This window comes from Dermochelys coriacea, chromosome 25 (genome assembly GCF_009764565.3).
Source record: "Dermochelys coriacea isolate rDerCor1 chromosome 25, rDerCor1.pri.v4, whole genome shotgun sequence".
Lineage (NCBI taxonomy): Eukaryota > Metazoa > Chordata > Testudines > Dermochelyidae > Dermochelys > Dermochelys coriacea.
The window spans coordinates 9,711,453-9,734,989 of NC_050092.1; the positions used below are offsets into that span (position 1 = coordinate 9,711,453).

Here is a 23,537-nt window from a genome sequence, read left to right on the forward strand (position 1 = left end):
ACACAGCCCCCTGGTGCAAATACTCTTCTCTGGGGCCTCTAGCCCCCCCCCCACCACCACCATCTCCTCCTCTCCCCATCTCTGGGGCCTCTAGCCCCCCCACCTCCTCCTCCTCCGCCCCCCTTCTCTGGGGCCTCTACCCCCCATCTCCTCCTCCTCCGCCCCCCTTCTCTGGGGCCTCTACCCCCCATCTCCTCCTCCTCCGCCCCCCTTCTCTGGGGCCTCTACCCCCCCTCTTTCTCCTCCGCCCCCCTTCTCTGGGGCCTCTACCCCCCCTCTTTCTCCTCCGCCCCCCCTTCTCTGGGGTCTCTACCCCCCCATCTTCTCCTCCTCCGCCCCCCTTCTCTGGGGCCTCTACCCCCCCTCTTTCTCCTCCGCCCCCCTTCTCTGGGGCCTCTATCCCCCCCCATCTCCTTCTCCTCTCCCCATCTCTGGGGCCTCTACCCCCCCACTCCCTTCTCCTCCTCCTCCCCCCTTCTCTGGGGCCTCTACCCCCCCTTCTCCTCCTCCCCCCTTCTCTGGGGCCTCTACCCCCCCTTCTCCTCCTCCCCCCTTCTCTGGGGCCTCTACCCCCCCACCTCCTCCTCCTCCGCCCCCCTTCTCTGGGGCCTCTACCCCCCACCTTCTCCTTCTCCGTCCTCCTTCTCTGGGGCCTCTACCCTCCGCCACCCCCTCCCCCCTTCTCTGGGGCCTCTACCCCCCACCTTCTCCTTCTCCGCCCCCCTTCTCTGGGGCCTCTACCCTCCGCCACCCCCTCCCCCCTTCTCTGGGGCTTCTACCCCCTCCCCCCTTCTCTGGGGCCTCCAGCCTGCCCGCCCATCACCGCCACCTACCTCTTTTCTTCTCTGGGGCCTCTAGCCCTCCTGTCCCCCACCACCACCTCTTCCTCCCCCCTTCTCTGGGGTCTCTAGCCTGCCCACCACCACCACCTCCACCTCCTTCTCTGGGGCTTCTAGTCCACCCGCCACCACCATCTACCTTCCCTCTTCTCTGTGGCCTCTAGCCCCCCCCCACCACCACCTCCTCCCCCCTTCTCTGGGGCCTCTAGTTTGCCCCGCCACCACCGACCCCCTTCTCTGGGGCCTCGAGTGCCCCCCGACCACCACCACCTCTTTCCTCCTTCTCTGTGGCCTCTAGCCTGTCCCCCACCACCACCTCCTCCCCCTTTCTCTGGGGCCTCTAGCCCACCTGCCCCCCCCCCCCCCCCCCACCACCACCACCTACCTCCTTCCTTCTCTTGGGCCTCTAGCCCGCCTGCCTCCCACCACTACCTACCTACCCCCTTCTCTGGGGCCTCTAGCCCGCCCCCAAGCACACGCCCTTCACTGAGCCCCTTGGGACCATTGTGTTGCTGCTGTTCCTCTACTCCTTCACTAAGCTCCCACGAGGCTGTGGGTGAGGAAACATTATGAATTTGTATTCCAATGATACCTGCTTTAGGTTCTGTCCAAACCCATAAAGAGCTGGTCCCTGCCGCCAAAAAACTTAGACCAAGTAATCTGCCGAGCCCTTAGATATGATGCTGTCATGTACAGAATGGATGCCCTGATGCTGATTGTATTTTGATTTTTCTGGGAAATTGTGAGCAATGCACCTTGATATAGCTCCTCCTCACTCTGAGCTGTTTACTGATGGCCGATATCTGACTCCCTCTACACGTGAGATGATATTGGGGAAATGGAAATGGGCTCTTGAAAACTCACCAAAACAAAAATTACTTTCTCTGTTTCCAATAGGCCATTGAGGAAGAAGGGGGAGACCCTGATGAAATGCCAGTGGCTTCAGAAGTTAGCAATAAAAGAACACCAAAGAGAACTAGCAAAGGTACAAAACAGTTGACACTCCTGGTTCACATAGTCTTGCTTATCTATCTTTTCTTAGTTTTCTCTAAGATTACTTGTCTTGTAATTTTCCATTTTTCATTCCAGTTTCTGTTAATGTGCTCCTGAAATCATGCTATCAACAACTTATTACATGTTTAAGCTTAGAACTATTTCCTTGACCAGGGAAGATTATTTAAAATTGTATTATGAATTTCAAATATACCTTATGTTAGTATACCTTCAACCATAAAGTGGACATGGTCTTAAATTGCAAGTGTATTTTTAGTACTCATGGCAGTGAATACGGGATTGTGCCAGGCATAGGAGAGACAGCTGCTCTGAAAGTCCCCTTAGCAGAGTTTGTGTTTTAGAAAGAAATCCCTCCTTTTCTGAAAGGAGTTAGTTTATTTATGAGTAAATTGTGTGGTTGCAAAACCTCAAAAATTGGCTTGGGGCATGCATTTTCTGAAATGGTTTGTGGCTCATTTTTACAATTTGACTAGATTTCAGGTTGTAGTTTTTGAGTTTATATTGGGCTACTTGCCTATATATCCATTATGGTAGTACCTGAGAACCAGAAAGTGAAATTGAGTATTTAACATTTATATCATAAGTTTGTCTAGTCACAGACATAGATCCATGACACATGATCCATGTCCTGAAGACTTAAAATCAAAGGTTTCAGAGTAGCAGCCGTGTTAGTCTGTATTCGCAAAAAGAAAAGGAGGACTTGTGGCACCTTAGAGACTAACAAATTTATTTGAGCATAAGCTTTTGTGAGCTATAGCACACTTCATCGGATGCATTCAGTGGAAAATACAATGGGGAGATTTATATACATAGAGAACATGAAACAATGGGTGTTACCATACACACTGTAACCAGAGTGATCACTTAAGGTGAGCTGTTACCAGCAGGAAAGGGGGAGGGGGAGAAAACCTTTTGTAGAGATGATCAAGGTGGGCCATTTCCAGCAGTTGACAAGAACATCTGAGGAATGGTGGGGGGGAATACACATGGGGAAATAGTTTTACTTTGTGTAATGACCCATCCACTCCCAGTCTCTATTCAAGCCTAATTTAATGTCCAGTTTGCAAATTAATTCCGATTCTGCAGTTTCTCGTTGGAGTCTTTCAGAAGTTTTTTTGTTGGAATATTGAGACTTTTAGGTCTGTAATCGAGTGACCAAAGAGATGGAAGTGTTCTCCAACTGGTTTTTGAATGTTATAATTCTTGATGTCTGATTTGTGTCAATTGATTCTTCTATGTAGAGACTGTCCAGTTTGACCAGTGTACATGGCAGAGGGGCATTGCTGGCACATGATGGCATATATCATATTGGTAGATGTGCAGGTGAACGAGCCTCTGATAGTGTGGCTGATGTGATTAGGCCCTATGATGGTGTCCCCTGAATAGATATGTAGACAGAGTTGGCAACGGGGTTTGTTGCAAGGATAGGTTCCTGGGCTAGCGGTTCTGTTGTGTGGTGTGTGGTTGCTTCAGGTTGGGGGGCTGTCTGTAAGCAAGGACTGGCCTGTCTCCCCAGATCTGTGAGAGTGAGGGGTCGTCCTTCAGGATAGGTTGTAGATCCTTGATGATGGGTTGGAGAGGTTTTAGCTGGGGGCTGAAGGTGACAGCTAGTGGGGTTCTGTTACTTTCTTTGTTGGGCCTGTCCTATAGTAGGTGACTTATGGGTATTCTTCAGGCTCTGTCAATCTGTTTCTTCACTTCAGCAGGTGGGTATTGTAGTTGTGAGAATGCTTGATAGAGATCTTGTAGGTGTTTCTCTGTCTGAGGGGTTGGAGCAAATGCGGTTGTATCGTAGAGCTTGGCTGTAGACAATGGATCGTGTGGTGTGGTCTGGATGAAAGCTGGAAGCATGTAGGTAGGAATAGCGGTCAGTAGGTTTCTGGTATAGGGTGGTGTTTATGTGACCATCGCTTATTAGCACTACAGTGTGCAGGAAGTGGATCGGTCCAGGCTGAGGTTGATGGTGGGATGGAAATTATTGAAATCATGGTGGAATTCCTCAAGGCTTCTTTTCCATGGGTCCAAATGATGATGTCATCAATGTAGAGTAGGAGCATTAGGGGAGGAGAGCTGAGGAGGCGTTGTTCTAAGTTAGCCATAACAATGTTGGCATACTGTGGGGCCATGCGGGTACCCATAGCAGTGCTGCTGTTTAGAAGGTATACATTGTCCCCAAATGTGAATTATGGGTGAGGACAAAGTCACAAAGTTCAGCCACCAGGTTTGCCGTGGCATTATCGGGGATACTGTTCCTGACGGCTTGTAGCCCATCTTTGTGTGGAATGTTGGTGTAGAGGCTTCTACATCCATAGTGGCCAGAATGGTGTTTTCAGGAAGATCATCGATGGATTGTAGTTTCTTCAGGAAGTCAGTGGTGTCTCGAAGATAGCTGGGAGTGCTGGTAGCATAGGGACTGAGGAGGGAGTCTACATAGCCAGACAATCCTGCTGTCAGGGTGCCAATGCCTGAGATGATGGGGCGTCCAGGATTTCCAGATTTATGGATCTTGGTTAGCAGATAGAATACCCCAGGTCAGGATTCCAGGGGTGTGTCTGTGTGGACTTGTTCTTGTGCTTTTTCAGGAAGTTTCTTGAGCAGATGATATAGTTTCTTTCGGTAACCCTCAGTGGGATCAGAGGGTAATGGCTTGTAGAAAGTGGTGTTGGAGAGCTGCCTAGCAGCCTCTTGTTCATATTCTGACCTCCCCGTCCCCCCGTCCCCCCCGCTCTCCTGCTAGTAATAGCTCATCTTAAGTGATCACTGTCCTTACAGTTTTCAGAGTAGCAGCCGTGTTAGTCTGTATTCGCAAAAAGAAAAGGAGTACTTGTGGCACCTTAGAGGCTAACAAATTTGTTAGTCTCTAAGGTGCCACAAGTACTCCTTTTCTTTTTGTCCTTACAGTGTGTATGGTAACACCCATTGTTTCATGTTCTCTATGTATATAAATCTCCCCACTGTATTTTCCACTGAATGTATCCAATGAAGTGAGCTGTAGCTTACGAAAGCTTATGCTCAAATAAATTTGTTAGTCTCTAAGGTGCCACAAGTACTCCTTTTCTTTTTTCTTAAAATCAAAGGCCTTGATCCTGCAAAGTGATGATATGGACCTGCTTGCAATACTGGGATCTAAATTATAAACTAATAATTGACTAATCTATTTTTGAGATGAGCAGGACATGAATGGAGAAAGTGAAATATTATGCTTCTGTTTATTATAATGATTTTTAAAATTGCTTTTTTAAAATTTTATTATAGTGCCCTTTTATTGAGGTGTATAGGGATAAGAGAATGATGTAGGGAAATCTAAATAGTCACCCGGGGTATGACTACACTGGAGCTGCTAAAGCGGCATAGCTGTGGTGCTGCAGCAGCACATAGTGTTGATGCTTCCTACATCAGTGGAAGGGGTTTTTTCTGTTGATGACAATCCACCTCTCCGAGAGATGGTTGCTAGGTTAATCTGGCCACGTCTACGTTGGGGGTTAGGTCAACCTAACTACAGAGTTCAGGGTGTGAAATCTTTCACAGCCCCAAGTGGCATAGCTAGGTCAACCTAAATTTTAGGTGTAGAACAGGCACTAGACACACTACACTTTTTCAAGTTGATGCCATTTAATGACATTGTAGTGGTAGATACAGCCCAGATTATCTGCAGCTCCAGAATCGGGGTCTTAATGATTAATTTTTGGAACAAACTCAAGGTTGAATAGCTAATTTAGCAAAGAGTGTGTATTCTGAAACAGATATTGCTCTTAATCCTTTGAATAATGCTGTTTTCAGGGCGAAAACCAGAAGAAGGCATTGAAGACAATGGACTGGAGGAAAACTCTAGAGATGAACAGGTATGTGAAACCGTGATGAAGATTAAAGAGTGTTGCTTTCAAGTTACAATGAATATACAGCTATTCTTTTCTTTTTACAGGAGGATATTGAAGCAAGTTTGGATAACTTGCAGGATATTGACATGATGGATATTAGTGTGTTAGATGAAGCTGAAATAGATAATGGCAGTGCTGTAGACTGTGGAGATGATTACAATGCTGATAATATTCTTGACTCACTGTCTGATAGTAAGGACAATATTGATGCAGAAATGAAAGAACTTCCAGATCAACTTACAGAAAACGAGGTAGGTAACTGGAGATACAATTTTTCATATATTTAATTTCTGAAAATTGTAGATGATGCATCACTTAAATGTCAGGAATCAATATTTATTTATTGCATGTTAGTGTTCCACTTAATGGAAATAATTTGGAGGTTGAACTTTTTTCATTTCGTCCACACCATCTATGTAAATAACATCCTTGTTAAAAAATATTTAGGTTTTAAGTCTTTGTGTATTCCATTTTGCCCTAATTCTGCATTTGCATTCTTTTAAATTATACGTTTGTATGTTTGAGAGTCTTGTAAGAGACCCACATGTGCATTATTGTACAATATATTTTTATTGGTTGACACAGAAATTTAACTAATTTGCTCACTTCAGGGCTCCCCCAATGTTACTTTCCTCTATTTTGGGAATGCCAATTTTGCACTAACGTTACTACTCTTAATCTTAAATTCTGCCATTGCAGCCCTGGCCCCTTAATCTGGAAGGCAAAACCTCTGGTATTCTACAAGTTAAAACTGCTCTAAATCATATAGCAACGCTTTGAGAGATGTGTCTTATTGTTCATCTCTCAGCAAGGTCCAAGTATGTTACTTGTAGGACATGCTTTGTCTCCAAAAACCCAGAGTATGAGTCTTGTGTTAACTAATTCAGAGTACTTTTTTCCCTTTAGAAACAGGATAAGCAAGGCAATGAGACATACTAATATTAAAAGCTATCAAACAAATTAACACATTTTCTCTTCAGATCAGGAGCTTTAAGTGTGCAAGACCATTGTAAACTGATGTTTTATTGCTGATGAATAATTTCATTAAATAATTAGAATAATTTTCCTGACATTTTTCAGCATTCTTGGGTAGCATTTTGAGGTTTGGGAGCAAAAGTTCCTCTGATTATTTGTAAATATTTATACAAATGCTATCTCCCTGGGAAAGTCAGATAAAGTAGTGTGGTTTCTCCTACCTTCCAATATTTTATTTAGGTTTTTATCTGTAAAGCTGTAGTTAATTTTTTGTAAGGAGTGAAATATTTTCCATTCAATCTTTCAGGAAGACTGTGAGGAAATTGGAAACAACTTAGATGCTGCCTCATCTGATTTAAATATCATAAAGGTAAATTGAAATTTTAGCTCTACTGCAGGTTATTTTCAATACTACATAGAAAATTGTCAATCTATCAACATAATAAAACTGAACTCAACTCTTTTACTCTAATTGGAGTTCATATTATGATTTAGTATAGATATAATACTTAATAAAGTCATAATGACATAATGGGTTCTCAGGGCAGTGCCTATTTATTTTGGAGTCTGGACACTCTCTTTACTCATATCTGTAAACTGATTGAGCACATCAACCAGTTTTGGCTGCCCACTTTGAGAAATCATCATCATCCTCTACTATTTTGAGTTGTAAATAAAAGTGGTTTTGGTTTGGAAAGCTTAACTTCCTTTTGTGTGGGCACCAATAGAACTTAAATACCCCCTGCTTATACATATTTTGATGAACTTTCTTTTAGAGAGGAAACAAAAATGCCACATTAATGCTAACATTACATAATCTGATATTCAGTTCACTTCATTTCCTTTTTCATCATTGTGAATTACAATGGTTAGTACAAATATGCAATATGTTTTCTCCATATTTATTATTTTTGGCATAGTAGACATAAATCTCTTTCTAATGCCTTTAGTATTCTGATGCTTTTACCCACAAAAGTGTTAGTGTAGACAAATTTTTGTCGGTTGGGGTGTAGAAAAAAATAACTACACCTTTCTGACCAACAAAAGTTTCACTGACAAAAGCGCCAGTGTGGACAGTATTGTGGACAGTGGGAGATGTTCTCTTGCCAAAATGACTGCCACTGCTAATTAGGAATGGTTTAATTATGCCAGCTGGAGAGATCTCTCCTGCCAGCATAGAGCGGCTACAGGGGAGATCTTACAACAGCACACCTGTGCCACTGTAAGGTCCGTAGTGTAGACGTAGCCTGAGTTAGCTAGAAAGATACATAACAAATGTAGGTGAATTCAGGTAGTCTTGATTTATTTTGCGGTTTTGTTTAAGTAAATACACATTATTTATATAAACATTCGTTTGAAATGGTTCTAGATGAGCCAGTTGTAAATACAGTATCTGAATTACTGTAACTTCAAATAGTCTAAATTCTATTTTTGTTTGTAATTTAGACTCAGTTTATTAGGTTTATAAAAGTGTTTGCAATGTTTTATTTTTATTTTATTTTACAGAAAATCGAGGAATCACCCTTGGAGCCAGGTACTATTAAAGAACAATGTAATCCTATCTTTTCAACTAACCCTTTTTAAAACACTAGTTGTTTTAACACAAAATGCAATGTTATAGTTTGCATTATTCCTATGGTGGACAATCCAGATCATGCAAGGGTCATAGAGATTGGAAACCCAATCATATCCCCAGATCTGTGAACTAATGTCTGTCATTTAAATATTTTCACTGACATATAAAGTGGTTATTTAAAAGCCTCCTAAACTACATAAATGGATCTAGAAAAGTTAATTTCAGTTTAAGAGCTAAAGATTCTTCATGTAAAACAGATCTTGTGATATCACAGAGTATCTCAATTCTTTAACTAGTAGAGCAGAAAAGGCAGTATAAAGCCATTGTAGGGACCTAAAATTTAAAAATTAGTAACTGGATACAGAAGAAAGAAGACAGTTTCTTCATGGAAATTCCATACAGATTCTATTCACTTTCTGGACTGAAAATATACTCATGCACCATCAGAAGATGTCCCAGTTTTCATGTTGGAGTGTCTGCTAAAAGAATTTCACAGAAATTAGAAAATTGAACTTTCAGTGCATTGATACATTCAGTTAAGCATCTTGGATTGTGGAAGTTAAATTGAGAAGAACCAGAACTGAACAATTTCATGAAGAATGTCAAGGATCAGCCAGAAGGTTTTTGTTAAATCTGTGGGGGCATTTTCTTCCCTATAACGTTTGGGCTTAATATAATTTGTTAGGCTGCAAATAGTTTAGAACTTTAATATTGTGTACATTAGGGTTTTCCAATCTCTGTGTAGCTTAGAACTTCTCTTGGTGTTAGTGTGGCAGCCATGCCAGTTCCACATTTGTGATTGCTTTATTTCCCTGGTGATTAAATCTTGTGCCATTCTATTCCTGTTAAATCCGTAGAAAATGAGAAAATACTCGAGATTTTGGGGGAAACTTGTAAATCTGAACCACTTAAAGAAGAAATATCCGAAGTGGAGCAGCCATATGCACAAGAAGCAAGTAACGCCGTGGCAGGCAAAAAGCTAGCAGAGGAAGAGGACGCTCTTGCTGCCAGTCAGTCGGAGGAAGATGCTTTAGATTTGAACAGCAAGTCAGCACAAGATCTTTCAAGGAAGGAAGCAAAGCATTTAGTTGTAGCAAAAGGGGAGACAAGTGAACAGACAATAGATGAAGAGAAAATGGACTCTGAATCTTTAGTAGTAGAAAACATAAGTGATCAGAGTAGCAAACCATCAGAAGGTCTGGAAGCCTCTAGTGGGGAAACAGCGGATAAAGATGCAGGTCCTGAAACCAAAGATAGTAAAGAAGATGCCAAGAAAACAGAAGACAAAGCTATTTCTGAAGAATCATCTGCTACTAAAGAGTCCTCTACCAATGAGGGCGGTGATCAGAAAAAGAGGTTTGTTTTTTCTCAGTTTTAGACCAGATGCTATCTTTTTTATTGGTCATTAAGTGATGCAAAAAAGCTGTTTCCTTCAATTGGCCAGCAAGACTGATGAAATTGTAGTCTATTCCTAAAGAATCTTTTATTTCTTCTTGTGCAATTTTTAACTGATGGTTTGATTTCCTTCCTTTCCTCAACCTTCAAAGGTTGTTTTATTAAATTCTTATTTTTATCTTCTGCCAGACATAAGTTTAAGAATCTGACTTTCCTTATTTCATGTCAGATTTCTTAATACAAGTTTGCAAAGGTGTCTTTTGTTTCTCAACTAGCTTCTGGTAGGTATTTTAATACCATAATTTAGAGTTAATTTTCCTTTTTGTTTCCTCATTGATTAACGTAAATTTTTGTCTTTAGCCCTGAGGAGGACAGAGCTACAAAGACAGTGTCAAAAGATGAGAAAGGTATGTTGTAAAGGAAAATAATCTTCATCTTGGGACTCATTTGGTAAAACTTGTGTAATTTCTTTGGCTTTTTTGCAGAGTAGGTTATTGTAAATGAACATAATTGAAATCAGTGGCAGTGCTGTCATTGATTTAAATGATTGCAAGATTTAATTAAGGCTTTCTATCTGCATTATGTAAGCATTGTTTCAAAATGTGTGTGTACCATGGAAAGCTTATTGTTCTAATAATTTTCTATGGATATCAGGTGACTATATCCCACAAATTGTAACAGTGACTTCAAAGAAAACCTTTAATACATGGCAAATACATCCTTCAGACCAGTGAAGGTGCTTATTGACACCTCATTGAGTGAAGAGCCTTTCATAATTCTACTCAGTTTAAGTATATGAAACAAATGTATCATATATAATCTTATGTTTTGCTAAAATAAGGATTCTGATAATTGCCTATAAATCTAAATTACAATAGCTGTACACTTGTGTGTCACTCTTAAAAGAATTTGACTAAGGGAGTCAACCTTTGGTTTCTACATGGAATCTCTTTGTGGATCCCACTTATGGGACATGTACACACCACATGCAAGTGAGATCATAATCTTTCACCCAGGAGTGTCAGCTGGGCCCCATTGCCTGTGCATGTCCTTGTATCTCTGTCTCACCTCCCCATTCAAGGGTATGTAGGGCAGTGCAGATCCAGTTGCCTCCCCGTTCGCTCTGACCGCTCCAGCAATAAAACAGAACTTGGCAGTGTTTGCCTGCTGACACCCTTTCATCAGATCAGTTTTGTAAATATTAGTAATCGCTATAAGTATTTTAAGGACACTTTTCTTGCCTTTTGGCCATGTCTTATTCGTTTTCTTTACATTTTCTTCTTCCTGACTCCTACTTGGCACCTCTTCACCGAGTGGCTGAGCCTAAACACTGACATCGAGCCAAATGGACTTATTTCATTAACGGATAGATACTCTTAATTCATTAATCTGTTTTTATGAAGGCTACATTCTGGACCATATCTGATCTTTTTCAACCAGAACTCATCACCCTGTAGGTATTTCTACCTTCTTGAACAATTCATGTAGGGAGCGTTGGGTTTGGAAAGACGTTCCTCTGACTCCAAAAAGGAACTTTGACTCCCAGAGATTCCACCCCTTCAGTGCCTTAGGTCCCTCACCAAAAAAGTAAAGTAAGCTGTCATGGGATAAGAGGGAACGGTCCTCTCATTGATTGGTAACGGGTTAAAAGATAGGAAACAAAGGATAGGAATAAATGGTCAGTTTTCAGAATGGAGAAGGGTAAATAGTGGTGTCACCCAGGGCTCTGAACTGGGACCAGTCCTACTCAACATATTCATAAATGATCAGGGAAAAAGGGATAAACAGGTGGCAAAATTTTCAGATGATACAAAACTACAAGATAGTCCCAAGCAGACTGCGAAGAGCTACAAAAAGATCTCACAAAACTGGATGAATGGGCAACAAAATGACAGATGAAATTCAATGTTAAGAAATGCAAAGTAATGCATATTGGAAAAAAGTAATCCCAACTATATATATAAAATGATGGGGTCTAAATTAGCTGTTACTCAGGAAAGAGATCTTGGAGCCATTCTGGATAGTTCTCTGAAGACATCCACTCAGTGTGCAGCAGCAGTCAAAAAAGTGAACAGAATGTTGGGAATCATTAGGAAGAGGATAGGTAATAAGACAGAAAATATCATATTGCCTCAGTGTAAATCCATGGTACGCCCACATCTTGAATAATGCGTGCAAATGTGGTCACCCCATTTCAAAAAAGATGTACTGGAAGTGGAAAAGGTTCAGAAATGGGCAACAGAAATTATTAGGGGTATGAACCGGCTTCCATGTGAGGAGAGATTAATAAGACTGGGACTTTTCAGCTTGGAAAAGAGATGACTAAGGGGGGGGTGGGTGATAGATGTCTATAAAATCATGACTGGTGTGGAGAAAGTAAATAAGGAAGTGTTATTTACTCCTCATGACAAAGGAACTAGAGGTCACCAAATGGAATTAATAGGCAGCATGTTTAAAACAAACAAAAGGAAGTATTTTTTTCACACAACATACAATCAGCCTGTGGAACTCCTTGCCAGAGGATGTGTGAAGACCAAGTCTACGACCGGGTTCAAAAAAGAACTAGATAAGTTCATGGAGGATAGGTCCATCAATGGTTATTAGGCAGGATGGGCAGGGATGATGTCCCTAACCTCTGTTTGCTAGAAGCTGGGAATGGGCGACAGGATGGATCACTTGATGATGACCTGTTCTGTTCATTGCCTCTGGGGGATCTGGCATTGGCTATTGTCGGAAAACAGGATACTGGGCTAGATGGACCTTTGGTCTGATCCAGTCTGGCCATTCTTATGCCTTTGTAAGTAGGGACTGTGCGCTAAGTCTCCTTACCAGTATTGAGACAGGGTCAGCAAACCCTTTGTTCAACCTCTGGATCCTCCAAATTGAGGTTGGCCAACCCAGTCCATAGCATTTTTTTTATAGGGGCTTTTCTAGATTCCAATACAGCAAAGGAATATCTTCCTCAAGACAGATTTGAGGCTGTCGTGTCCCTGATCTTCATCCTCAGGGAAACCTTGCAAGAACAGCAAGAATCTCTTTAACTGTTAAGTTACATGGCCTTGTGCACTCATGTGACACTTCTTGCAAGTCTTCACCTTCAAGGCTGGCTGAAGTCTTCTTTACCAACCCACCAAATACAAACATTTGTCTTGTGTTTCCAAATCCTATAGTATTTCCCTGGACTGGTAGACCTATCCCTAGTGGAGCTGCAAAGAAGAGATACCATTCTACACCTCTCTTCCCACAGCAACAAAGATTACAAGTGTCTCCATAGCGGGTTTCTGGTCCATTTAAACCATCTGCAAATGCAAAGCATGTTGTCCTGGAAAGAGTCCTTACTCCATATCATTTGCTGAAACTCGAGGTGATTTGACTAACTTACAGAGCTTTTCTGCTGCTCTTGAAAAGAACCACAGTAAAGCAACACTTTGGTAAAGTAATACTGTATATCAATAGGCAGGAGGGTGCCAATTCATCCTTTCTTTGTCAGGAGACAGACAATCTGTGGCATTAGTGCCATCTTTACAGGATGACTACCAGGAACAAACAATTGGCATAATTGCCCCAACATTCAATACTCAGCCAACCACTAGTAGTTGCTGAAGAAGTCTATTCTCAAGCCTCTATTCTGCAAATAGAGCCCTCCCATAATAAACCTGTTTGCCAACAAGAAATCAAATGCTTTTTCTTTTTCTTCAGAGCAGCTAGCATCCCAGGATCCTTCCAGGATTCTTGCCTCTGAAACTTTGAGACCCAAGGTCTGGTGGAAGGACCCAGGACATCCAGAAACACGTGGCATTAATAGACATACTCAGTAGTTACTTCTGAAGTTGCGGGAGTAGCATTCGTTTAGGGCAAGCAGTTGTTCAGGTCCCACACATTCACCAGTTGAAAGCTGTGCCGATCACAGTTAAGGTGAGGGAGGGAGGTGGAGGTTAAAAAGGGGGTTTGTCCAAAAGAGAACAGAGCAGAGGTAAAGGTTTGTAATTTCTTACCTGACTTGATTGGATTTGTGGGAAAAATGATGGTACCCTATAGAGTGAGTGCTTCATAGAACTGTTGATTCCAGTGCCTCTAACACTTTGGTTATAGGCTTCAGATTTCTATTTCACCAACAACTGAGACCAGGAACTATTAATCCAGGGGCTGGAATCCTTCTAGCTGTAAGGATCCCCAGATTTTTGTTTGTTGACAAAACTGATGAGTTTGGCAAAATCTCTATTCTTTTCCATTCTTCTCAAGCTCTGAAGACTCCAGGTGATGCTATACATATTAGGGCCACACTATAAAGACTGAAAAATTCTCTGAAATCGGATCAGTGGGGTTTTGCTTGTGTACGTGCTAAAGTATAGAAGTGCAAATGTTATATTGAAACCTTACATTTAAATATATATGACAGCAACAAAATGGGACAGTCTGTAAATCTACTGATGTTTCTATTACATTCTAAAAGACGTTGTTTAAAAATATTCATAAGTATTCCAAATACTATTTACAATATTTTTGTGTCTTAAATCTTTGTTTATTAAGAAATTGTATAGTATTCTCTTTGAAGCTGACTGGGAACAGTTAACAGCTACATTCAGGGATTTACATACAATAGTCATGAGGTTTAACTGCATAATGCATAAAGAGAGAACTCTAGCTTGTACCTCAGAAAAGTGTTAAACTGACGTGTAGGAAACAGGGGAGTGTTGTAGTTATATGTAATATTTCTGTATCTACCCCCCTTCCTGTTACACAAATAGTGCCCAAAATTGGACTTGAGGTTTACACAGTTTTAACTGATTTCTCTTTCTGAGACAATCAGTATCATTCAGTCGAAGAGACTAGAGTAGTAGTATATGTGTGTGCATGTACTGTACTGATTCTATTGTCTAGAATCATGGATTCTTGCAGGCATTTGGGCCAAATTCCTACATTTTCATCAGTGATGTGTCTCATACTGATAGTGCAGAAGTAGTAAGTCGGGCTGATAGGTGGGCATATGGTCAGGTAACTAATATACAGAGCTTTGAAGAAGAGTGGTTTTAAAGAGTGGCTTTGTGAATTTCCAGATCTTGCCTCCATTAGTACATGGGGAGAGAGTGTGTGAAATACAGATTAGTGAAGAAATGGGTTGTGATATCTATTCACCATAGGCTTATGCTGCTTATATCCACTAGAACTGCTCACAGATTCCCAGCACAATGAGCATGGGGATCCCCAACATTCTGATGGAGGATCTGATACTGACAGACAGTTTACACATGTGACTGACAAACGAGAGGGTTAACAGGTAGTCATTCAGTGGAAGCATCTGTTGCTGCTGTAAATCTTTGTCTTGTTTACAAGAGCAGGTTTTGAAATCTGCCAGTGAGACAAAGAACGACAGATATAAAGTTTAAACTGAAATGTTTTTCGGGCAGTTCACCCAGACTCAGTAGAGAGGTTGATTATCCTGCCTGGCAAGCTCAAACCAGAGAATTTATGGAAGGTGATGAAATCTCTGACAAGATAAAGAGATGTAATATCACTGCAAATGCATTGACCCCAGCAGTGAGGATAGTCATACTAGCTGGTACCAAGACAAGTGCTTGAGACAGTTTTTAAGAGTCTAGAAAAGGCATGTGGAACTATAGAGAGAGCATCAGAGCTTAACCCTTAGTTTCTGAAACTGATAAACATACTGGAGAACAGCTGTGTACCTGAGCAGATTACATGCATTAGTCCAAAAAATTCTTGAGGGGGAGTGAAATACGCAGAATTAGACCCTTGTAAACAAGACCAGTTTTAGAAGGTTGTTGGCTCAAATCATTGCTAACCACACTGAGAATCACAAGGATATTAGTCCAGATGGTCGACAGAGAAACATTTCCAGTGTCCAATTCTTGTTGAAAGTGAGAACCTATGAAGAAGGAATGCTGTGATTCGGAAAAGAGAACATTGTCAAGAGAAGAGAAGGGCTTTAGTAAAGCTAGCCTGGATTTGGTGAAGGAACTGGAAGGAATATCGGAGCAGTTCTAAGAGACTGAAAGAGAAATATCTCCAAATTGAACAACTGTTGGTTCAATTGCAGATAGCTAGATCAAGATCTGCTCCACCCAGTTGAGGACATTTGACCACTCAGAAGCCTAAGGAAATTGGTAAGCGAGGATTGATAAAAAGACTTGGAGTACTTGTGGCACCTTAGAGACAAAGAAATTTATTTGAGCATAAGCTTTCGTGAGCTACAGCTCACCGACGAAGTGAACTGTAACTCACGAAAGCTTATGCTCAAATAAATTTGTTAGTCTCTCAGGTGCCACAAGTACTCCTTTTCTTTTTGCGGATACAGACTAACATGGTTGCTACTCTGAAACCTGTCATAAAAAGACTTGTTTCAATTATGGACAGCAAGGACATTTCATAGGTGGCTGAAAACTCTCCCAATTTAATGCATTGACAGCTCATTAGCAGGTAATCAGAGCAGAGTAGACCCACACCTGTATAGGGAAGAACAAGGGATTTTACAAGGCAGAGTTGCCAGCTGGAGGATGTGTGTGCAGAACACAGCTCAACTGGAACCCAGTAAAGCATTTCAACAGCTAGTAGAACCTGCTTTTCAGGGCTGTACTTGTGTGGATGGATCCAAGTGGATCACTCAGTGCATTACAATTTGTTACCAACTAGTAGATAAGCCGCTCCATTGGGCATCAAGGCCCACACAACTAAAGCGAGACAGCCTTTTCAGGGTGCCTAAGAAGTTTTCCTATATCAGATCTGCAAGGCTGCCACTGGGAGCTCAAGCCATACCTTTAACAGCCATTATACCCTATATTAGGTGATTGAAAATTTTACTTTAGAAATACTGAAAATCCATTTTTTTTTTCAAGTCACTTGGGTTCCTAAAACACGTAGGCCCATATTTTTAAAGGTATTTAGGTTTTGCTGCACTCAGCGCCACTAATTAATTTATGAGCCTAAATCTCATTTTCAAAAGGGATTTAGGCAATTAGGAGTCTAGATTGAATGGTCAAAAATTTCAATCTCTCACATATGAGGAATATTTGTGCCATAAGTGGGATTCACATGGACAAAACACCTCTAAGAACCACAGTTACCTAAGGTGAGTAACCATTCTATTTAGTGAAGTCTGAGTCTTTGTAAAGTAATGTATTATATTTTTATCATGCATGTCAAAACTTGTAGTTTGTTACAACTGCAAATACGTCGAACTTAAAGGTACTAATCACTTTGAAGAATTTCAATCAGTGAAGGTAAATTTTACACTTTATATTTCAGTTGACCTGTGACTAAAGAATGTGAACTGGAATTGTTTTTTTTTAATTATGGTGAAATGAGTTTTCTTTTTGAATTAGGTCGCACTAGTAGCAGTTCTGGTAGAAACTTTTGGGTGAGTGGACTTGCCTCCACGACTAGAGCTACAGATTTGAAGAATCTTTTTAGCAAATATGGGAAGGTACGGTTTTTGATCCTTTTACCCCAAACTAGCTAACAATATTTCTATTCTTGGTGTTTGCTATTTAAAGCATTTTAATGGAATACCAGTACCACAGATGAATTACAGGTAATTGAAAGTGTAAATTTTCAAAAATATTCTTGTTGCACACAAAAGCAAATAAGATGTACTAATCTAAGCTATTTAAGCTTTTCTATTTTTTCCCTCACCCGTACAAAAAATATCCTTTTCTCTCCAGATCCTGGTTTGAATTAATTTAGGCTAATGTCTTCGTTATATATATTTCTACATTTGCTATACTGTGTGTATATATAACTGTGTGTGTGACCCTCATGGTCACGCAGCGTAAATTTAATAATATGAAGGGGCTATATTTGAAACTGAATGAAATAATATTGGAATTTAGAGCCTTTTTTTTGGTGTAGTATGTAAGAATGGTGTCTCCAAATGTTCGTAAGTCCAAAGATTTGTTTGGTCTAAAATTGACACCGATACTAAAGTTAACACCTGAAAAAAGGTTTTGTATGCTGCTGTTAATGGTGTGCTGAATTAAATCCCATATCCCCTGTTAAGAGGAAAATTGGAAGGGCTGATTTAATAGATGATGGATGCCAAAATAAGTTACTTCCCTCGTATTTGAAGGAATATTTAAGTATTTTTCTCAGAGGTTCAGTAGTGTACTTTAAAATTACGTTGTCAGATGCTGAGAATGCTTAAATACTGTTCCCGTTGCAAGCGGTGGCAATGGCTTTCCGCAAATTTAATTTGAGAAAAAATAAAACTTAGCATATTGTGATCTTACATTAAATCAAATGAATTAACTTCAGCACATATGGGGATTTGTTTGAATTGCATGTGGTTATTGCATTTGATGCCAAGAAAATTAACTGTGTCAAACTACATTATTAAAATGAAATGTATTCATTTTCTTAGTTTAATCCAAAATTTCATTCAGTGATCTGGGAGGAGATGATTCTAGAGAAATGACACAAATGTGAATCCAAAATACCGGTGACAGCTGTCTTTGTATTTGCCTGAATAATCTGACAGCAGTCACTGTAATTCAAACAAAAGAATCCGTATTCTTCCTTGGAATATTAATTATGGACAAAGTTAAATTTACAAGAGGCAAAAGTACACCTGCGGTAAAGTGCACGTTAAAAGCATATTCCACCTTCAGCTGCACTTTAAAATGGGAAGCCTGTATGAATTTCTGATTTATTCCCCCAGTATAAAGTGTGCTGTATAGACTTTATCTGCGTAAATGAAGAGCTTTTATGGAAACACTTACCTATACGTGCTGTTTCAACGCTTTCTTCCCTGTTTTTTGTAGCATACTTGAAAATTGCATATAAGTAGGCTTTTTAAAATTATATTTTTGGTGAGTGCTTCCCACCTTTCAAACTGAATTGTATTTGAAAAATTTTTAAATTAGTTAATATTTTGTGCGTATAACTATCAATGACTGAGAAGTTACATTTTTGTTGGGACTCATCCTAGCAGATTGTTGAACTAGTATCAACATGAGTGGAAATTATACTTGCCCTCAACTGTTGTTCCTTTTATTGCCGTTCATCAAAATGATGCTGGTGATGCACATTTTACAGGTTTTCTTATAAATAGACTTCACATTGTCTGCTTTTCACCAGTTGAACTTTTGCAACATTGCACTTACAATGCTTGGTTCCAAAATATATTGTTTTCGTAGTTTTGTCACTTAAAAACAGATATTCCAGGTATGATAGGCTGCATTAGAGTAGGTAAAAGACATGGGGGGAGAAAGAAGCTAATATTTTAAGGTTATAAATGGGCTGTGTATGTGTGTGTTGTGTACTTATATTAGAGTGACACTATAATTGTCTTCTTTAAGGTGGTTGGTGCAAAAGTGGTGACCAATGCTCGCAGTCCTGGTTCTCGCTGCTATGGGTTTGTTACAATGTCTACAGCTGACGAGGCAACAAAATGTATTACACACCTTCATAAAACAGAGTTACATGGGAAAATAATTTCTGTAGAAAAAGTAAGTGATAATTCTCAAGAAAAGATAGAATAACCTGTCTAAGAATTCCTAAATTACTGAAATGTTTCACCTGGTGTTTGTCAAATATAATTTCAGGCAAAAAATGAACCTGCTGGGAAAAAACCTACAGAGAAAAAAGAGAGTGAAGCGAAGAAGGAGACAGTTGACAGTGAGAGGTATTCTATAGATCCCATATCTGTAAAATAGTTTGATAGTTTTGGGGTATTTTCTGCTTTGTCTGGAAAAACAAAGCTGTGTTAAGTGAGCAAGGTGAATATATAAAGAGGTCTGGAGTGATGCATGCAAAAATAAGAATATGAATTGAAGCAATATTTGTGTTTCATTGTCACATTTCTGGTCAAGTGTATGCAGTCACAAATCAAATCTGTATCTGATTATCTAGGAACTAATAAGGCTTAAGTAGCAAAAAAAGAAACCACTGAAAACACAACTCCCTGATTGAATTTCATTAAAAGGTCTCCACCCTGATTCCCCTGTGTAGACTTTGAAGTATCCTGATTATTGTTGAGGGTGGAGAAATCTCAGAAATTGGTTATTTTCCTTGAATGCTAACTTTCCCTTTTTTGTGCTTGGAACCTTACTCCCTATCTCAGTTGTATTTCTCAGTTCCATTTTCTAGTTCAGTTTTTTTGGTTCTCTGATGTTTTATCATAATGACTGTTCTTTCTGATTTTTATTACCAAATGTACTATTATAAAAGTTAACAGTGACTGAAGTGCAGATATTTCAACTGCATGCCTTGTTAGGCATATATAAGACCCATGTTTTAGAATCATAGAATCATAGAATATCAGGGTTGGAAGGGACCCCAGAAGGTCATCTAGTCCAACCCCCTGCTCAAAGCAGGACCAAGTCCCAGTTAAATCATCCCAGCCAGGGCTTTGTCAAGCCTGACCTTAAAAACCTCTAAGGAAGGAGATTCTACCACCTCCCTAGGTAACGCATTCCAGTGTTTCACCACCCTCTTAGTGAAAAAGTTTTTCCTAATATCCAATCTAAACCTCCCCCATTGCAACTTGAGACCATTACTCCTCGTTCTGTCATCTGCTACCATTGAGAACAGTCTAGAGCCATCCTCTTTGAAACCCCCTTTCAGGTAGTTGAAAGCAGCTATCAAATCCCCCCTCATTCTTCTCTTCTGCAGACTAAACAATCCCAGCTCCCTCAGCCTCTCCTCATAAGTCATGTGCTCTAGACCCCTAATCATTTTTGTTGCCCTTCGTTGTACTCTTTCCAATTTATCCACATCCTTCCTGTAGTGTGGGGCCCAAAACTGGACACAGTACTCCAGATGAGGCCTCACCAGTGTCGAATAGAGGGGAACGATCACGTCCCTCGATCTGCTCGCTATGCCCCTACTTATACATCCCAAAATGCCATTGGCCTTCTTGGCAACAAGGGCACACTGCTGACTCGTATCCAGCTTCTCGTCCACTGTCACCCCTAGGTCCTTTTCCGCAGAACTGCTGCCGAGCCATTCGGTCCCTAGTCTGTAGCGGTGCATTGGATTCTTCCATCCTAAGTGCAGGACCCTGCACTTATCCTTATTGAACCTCATTAGATTTCTTTTGGCCCAATCCTCCAATTTGTCTAGGTCCTTCTGTATCCTATCCCTCCCCTCCAGCGTATCTACCACTCCTCCCAGTTTAGTATCATCCGCAAATTTGCTGAGAGTGCAATCCACACCATCCTCCAGATCATTTATGAAGATATTGAACAAAACGGGCCCCAGGACCGACCCCTGGGGCACTCCACTTGACACCGGCTGCCAACTAGACATGGAGCCATTGATCACTACCCGTTGAGCCCGACAATCTAGCCAGCTTTCTACCCACCTTATAGTGCATTCATCCAGCCCATACTTCCTTAACTTGCTGACAAGAATGCTGTGGGAGACCGTGTCAAAAGCTTTGCTAAAGTCAAGAAACAATACATCCACTGCTTTCCCTTCATCCACAGAACCAGTAATCTCATCATAAAAGGCGATTAGATTAGTCAGGCATGACCTTCCCTTGGTGAATCCATGCTGACTGTTCCTGATCACTTTCCTCTCCTCTAAGTGCTTCAGGATTGATTCTTTGAGGACCTGCTCCATGATTTTTCCAGGGACTGAGGTGAGGCTGACCGGCCTGTAGTTCCCAGGATCCTCCTTCTTCCCTTTTTTAAAGATGGGCACTACATTAGCCTTTTTCCAGTCATCCGGGACTTCCCCCGTTCGCCACGAGTTTTCAAAGATAATGGCCAAGGGCTCTGCAATCACAGCCGCCAATTCCTTCAGCACTCTCGGATGCAATTCGTCCGGCCCCATGGACTTGTGCACGTCCAGCTTTTCTAAATAGTCCCTAACCACCTCTATCTCTACAGAGGGCTGGCCATCTCTTCCCCATTTTGTGTTGCCCAGCACAGCAGTCTGGGAGCTGACCTTGTTAGTGAAAACAGAGGCAAAAAAAAGCATTGAGTACATTAGCTTTTTCCACATCCTCTGTCACTAGCTTGCCTCCCTCATTCAGTAAGGGGCCCACACTTTCCTTGGCTTTCTTCTTGTTGCCAACATACCTGAAGAAACCCTTCTTGTTACTCTTGACATCTCTTGCTAGCTGCAGCTCCAGGTGCGATTTGGCCCTCCTGATATCTTTCCTACATGCCCGAGCAATATTTTTATACTCTTCCCTGGTCATATGTCCAACCTTCCACTTCTTGTAAGCTTCTTTTTTATGTTTAAGATCCGCTAGGATTTCACCATTAAGCCAAGCTGGTCGCCTGCCATATTTACTATTCTTTCGACTCATCGGGATGGTTTGTCCCTGTAACCTCAACAGGGATTCCTTGAAATACAGCCAGCTCTCCTGGACTCCCTTCCCTTTCATGTTAGTCCCCCAGGGGATCCTGGCCATCTGTTCCCTGAGGGAGTCAAAGTCTGCTTTCCTGAAGTCCAGGGTCCGTATCCTGCTGCTTACCTTTCTTCCCTGCGTCAGGATCCTGAACTCAACCAACTCATGGTCACTGCCTCCCAGATTCCCATCCACTTTTGCTTCCCCCACTAATTCTACCCGGTTTGTGAGCAGCAGGTCAAGAAAAGCGCTCCCCCTAGTTGGCTCCCCTAGCACTTGCACCAGGAAATTGTCCCCTACGCTTTCCAAAAACTTCCTGGATTGTCTATGCACCGCTGTATTGCTCTCCCAGCAGATATCAGGAAAATTAAAGTTTTCTCGGTCATAGGCTTTTTGGTATGTCTAGATCTTCTTATGCCAGCCTGCAATAAAGCCTGCTACACATCAATATCATTAACCTATAAAGAGTACCACTCCAGAGTTCTCAACCATTCATTAGTCTGTTCCCGTACTAGAGCTTTTTACACACAAGAGATTCTCTCACGGAACAGGGCTACCTAGGGCTACTGTTGTAGATCAGATGTTCAAGATTCTGTTCCCACCATTTGTTCTCATCTGCACCACACTGCTTTTTCTTTTTGGAATACTTAGAGTAGCCAGAAGGGTTAAGATAACTCCTCTGCTTTAAATGTTTTCTTGAAGCATAACTCTTGTCAAATGCTGTTTGATAACTAGTTTTTGGCTTTGTTTAATTTAGCTCTCGCCTCTGGAAACTTTTAATTTTATGAGAGGCTTTGCCCACCTACTGTATGGTGTCAATTTTGTTGTGTTCAGCAGCCATGCTACAAAAACCCTACTAGGTTTGTCGTTGGTTGCCATGTTTTCTCTCAGGAATCTTCTCTGGCATCAGGCACACCATAGTGTGGGTTTTCCTATTGTGTATAGTTCAATTATTTTGATCTTATGCTGGGCCAAAACTTCTTTGAAGTTGTACAGTAGGTTCTGATCTTTTTCACTTCATGCCAACAGAGGAATTAGCATTTTCAATATCAGTGCCGTTGGACATACTATGCATCTCTTCCATAGACTTAAGCCAAAGCCTTATATGTAAAAGGACGTCTATTTCAATCTGCTTTTAGCTCAGACTTTCTGCACATTTATATCACTCTTTGCCAATGTGGTGTTGAGGGTTTTTTTTTCAGTTTTAAATCAGTTTATTTTCTATAGGTCTGGCAGTGTTAAAAACGATGAGAAGACTGACCAACAAGATGATGCTAAGAAAGCAGAAGGAAAAGATGAAAAAGAAGAGAAGGATAAAGATGAGCTGAAGTCTGGATCCTCAGATCAACTGAAGACTACAAAATCAGGTAATTTAACTGCTGTTTTGTTATAGAGTATTAGGCATGATTCATGTGGATGCTTACAATTATGTCTTCCCAAACCAAATGATTTAAATGTTTTGTAAGATGGAAGGTAGGATAGTACTTTTTTTAAAATTGCTATAGCTGACTACGTGGAACTGATCATTTGAAAAATTGAAGTATTAC

The 23,537-nt window shown here is 41.0% G+C and overlaps 1 protein-coding gene across 4 annotated transcripts in view; it reads left to right on the plus strand.

Moving 5' to 3' along the window:
• The window catches only part of LOC119848298 (scaffold attachment factor B1-like), a 32,480-nt gene that overhangs the window by 715 nt on the left and 8,228 nt on the right, over positions 1 to 23,537 (plus strand). For all 4 annotated transcript variants that reach the window (XM_038383936.1, XM_038383937.2, XM_043502719.1 and 1 more), the window contains exons 2-12: positions 1,737 to 1,824; positions 5,634 to 5,695; positions 5,776 to 5,982; positions 7,014 to 7,076; positions 8,213 to 8,240; positions 9,140 to 9,638; positions 10,038 to 10,084; positions 17,018 to 17,118; positions 18,989 to 19,138; positions 19,235 to 19,314; positions 23,218 to 23,357. In XM_038383936.1, the coding sequence (XP_038239864.1) occupies positions 1,737 to 1,824; positions 5,634 to 5,695; positions 5,776 to 5,982; positions 7,014 to 7,076; positions 8,213 to 8,240; positions 9,140 to 9,638; positions 10,038 to 10,084; positions 17,018 to 17,118; positions 18,989 to 19,138; positions 19,235 to 19,314; positions 23,218 to 23,357 (1,465 nt within the window). The remainder of the gene's footprint in view (positions 1 to 1,736; positions 1,825 to 5,633; positions 5,696 to 5,775; positions 5,983 to 7,013; positions 7,077 to 8,212; positions 8,241 to 9,139; positions 9,639 to 10,037; positions 10,085 to 17,017; positions 17,119 to 18,988; positions 19,139 to 19,234; positions 19,315 to 23,217; positions 23,358 to 23,537) is intronic.